We start from the raw sequence: 1,535 nt of genomic DNA on the forward strand, positions 1-1,535 counted from the left end.
ATCCCGTCCGCGAGCTCCTCACTCTAGCTCAATTCTGTCATCGGTATCCTGACGCACGGACCCTTTATCCCGCTCACTGCATCTCCAACGACATTTCTCAGCTTAAAAAAAAATAAAAACTACCGACGAGCTCTTAACTCTTCAATTTCTGTTTCTCTCGCGACACTTTTTTTAGACTACACTTGACTTTCGAGACTTTCAGACTGTTTTTTTTTTTTTTTATACAGATTTGGATCATGGCCTCTCCGGCTGCTCTCATGCCCTCGGTTCCTCTCGTCCAACCGTCTCCGATACAGACTTCACCGGCGACCAACTCTCCGCCACCAGCAACCACGTCCTCATCCCCTTCACCGTCTATCGCGCCCACCGGACWGAACCCTTTCAGCGCGGACCTCTTACCAGTACCTGTCGGTAGCCCTGGCGCACCGGTCGACGTCCTGCCCGGTAAACCGGTGTATTCTACCCCGTCGCCGGTTGARAACACTCCGCAAAACAACGAGGTTAAAATGGTCGAGGTCAGAGGCGCCAAGCTCGCCTCTTTCACGGTAAAAGACAACGAGCTCATCTGCCTCCCGCAGGCGTTCGACCTGTTTCTCAAACACTTGGTCGGCGGACTGCACACGGTCTATACCAAGCTGAAGCGGCTCCAGATCACACCGGTGGTCTGTAACGTGGAACAGGTCCGCATCCTCCGGGGCCTCGGAGCTATCCAACCGGGAGTGAACCGGTGTAAACTCATCTCACGGAGAGACTTCGAGACGCTGTACAACGACTGTACTAACGCCAGGTGAGTTGGTTTCCATGGTGCATCTATCTCTGATGTCGTCATAAAGAGTTGACGCGACCGAACAAAGCAAAATTGTTGAAATAATGACACCTTTTCCAATCTTTTAAAAGTGTTTCAGTTGTACAAACTGAGTCTCTGCAATAATGTGGAGGTGTGCGTAATGGGGGGGGGTTGCGGCGCGCACACACACACACACTATCTCTCTCTCTCTCCCCCCATCTCTTTGCATTTAACACTCTTAGTTACTCTGAGAAATTGATTCTTCACAGAAATTAATTAATTTTCATTTGGCCCAAAGCGGCAGTTTAAACCAAGGGAGGCTGGCAAGCGGACTATGTGTCTCTCTCGTCGTTTTCTGCGCGTAGTGTAACTGCCTTCTCAGTATGAATACGTTGTACGCCTGAGGATGAGCTCATCACTGGAGAGATACACTTTGAGATGTCTATTTCTCTATATTTATCATGTAATGATGTAAATCGGCTGGTCTCTGTAACTCTCTGTGTGACCTGCTGTTTGGCTCATTCGCACTGACGATGACAGAGTCGGCGTCTCAAATGGCACCCTATTTCTTATGTAGTGCACTACTTTTGACCAAAGCTCTGTGGGCCATCGTCAAAAGTAGTGCACTACATAGGGAATAGGGTGCCATTTGGGATAAACGATGAACACATTCTTTGACCCAGGAAATGAAAAAGTTAATATCAGAAAGGGTGTGATTTATTTTATTTGATTATCCGTTAATCAGTTG

At 48.2% G+C, this 1,535-nt stretch overlaps 1 protein-coding gene across 1 annotated transcript; it reads left to right on the forward strand.

Moving 5' to 3' along the window:
- Positions 1 to 13: 13 nt before the first annotated feature.
- LOC139027320 (dachshund homolog 1-like) lies at positions 14 to 787 on the forward strand (the record flags this gene model as incomplete). The annotated part of the gene is made up of 1 exon (XM_070442441.1): positions 14 to 787. A coding segment is annotated over exon 1 (551 nt), but the record flags the coding sequence as incomplete, so codon positions are not given.
- Between the last annotated feature and the right edge of the window lie 748 nt (positions 788 to 1,535).

The sequence above is a fragment of the Salvelinus sp. IW2-2015 genome, unplaced genomic scaffold (assembly GCF_002910315.2).
Source record: "Salvelinus sp. IW2-2015 unplaced genomic scaffold, ASM291031v2 Un_scaffold9776, whole genome shotgun sequence".
Lineage (NCBI taxonomy): Eukaryota > Metazoa > Chordata > Actinopteri > Salmoniformes > Salmonidae > Salvelinus > Salvelinus sp. IW2-2015.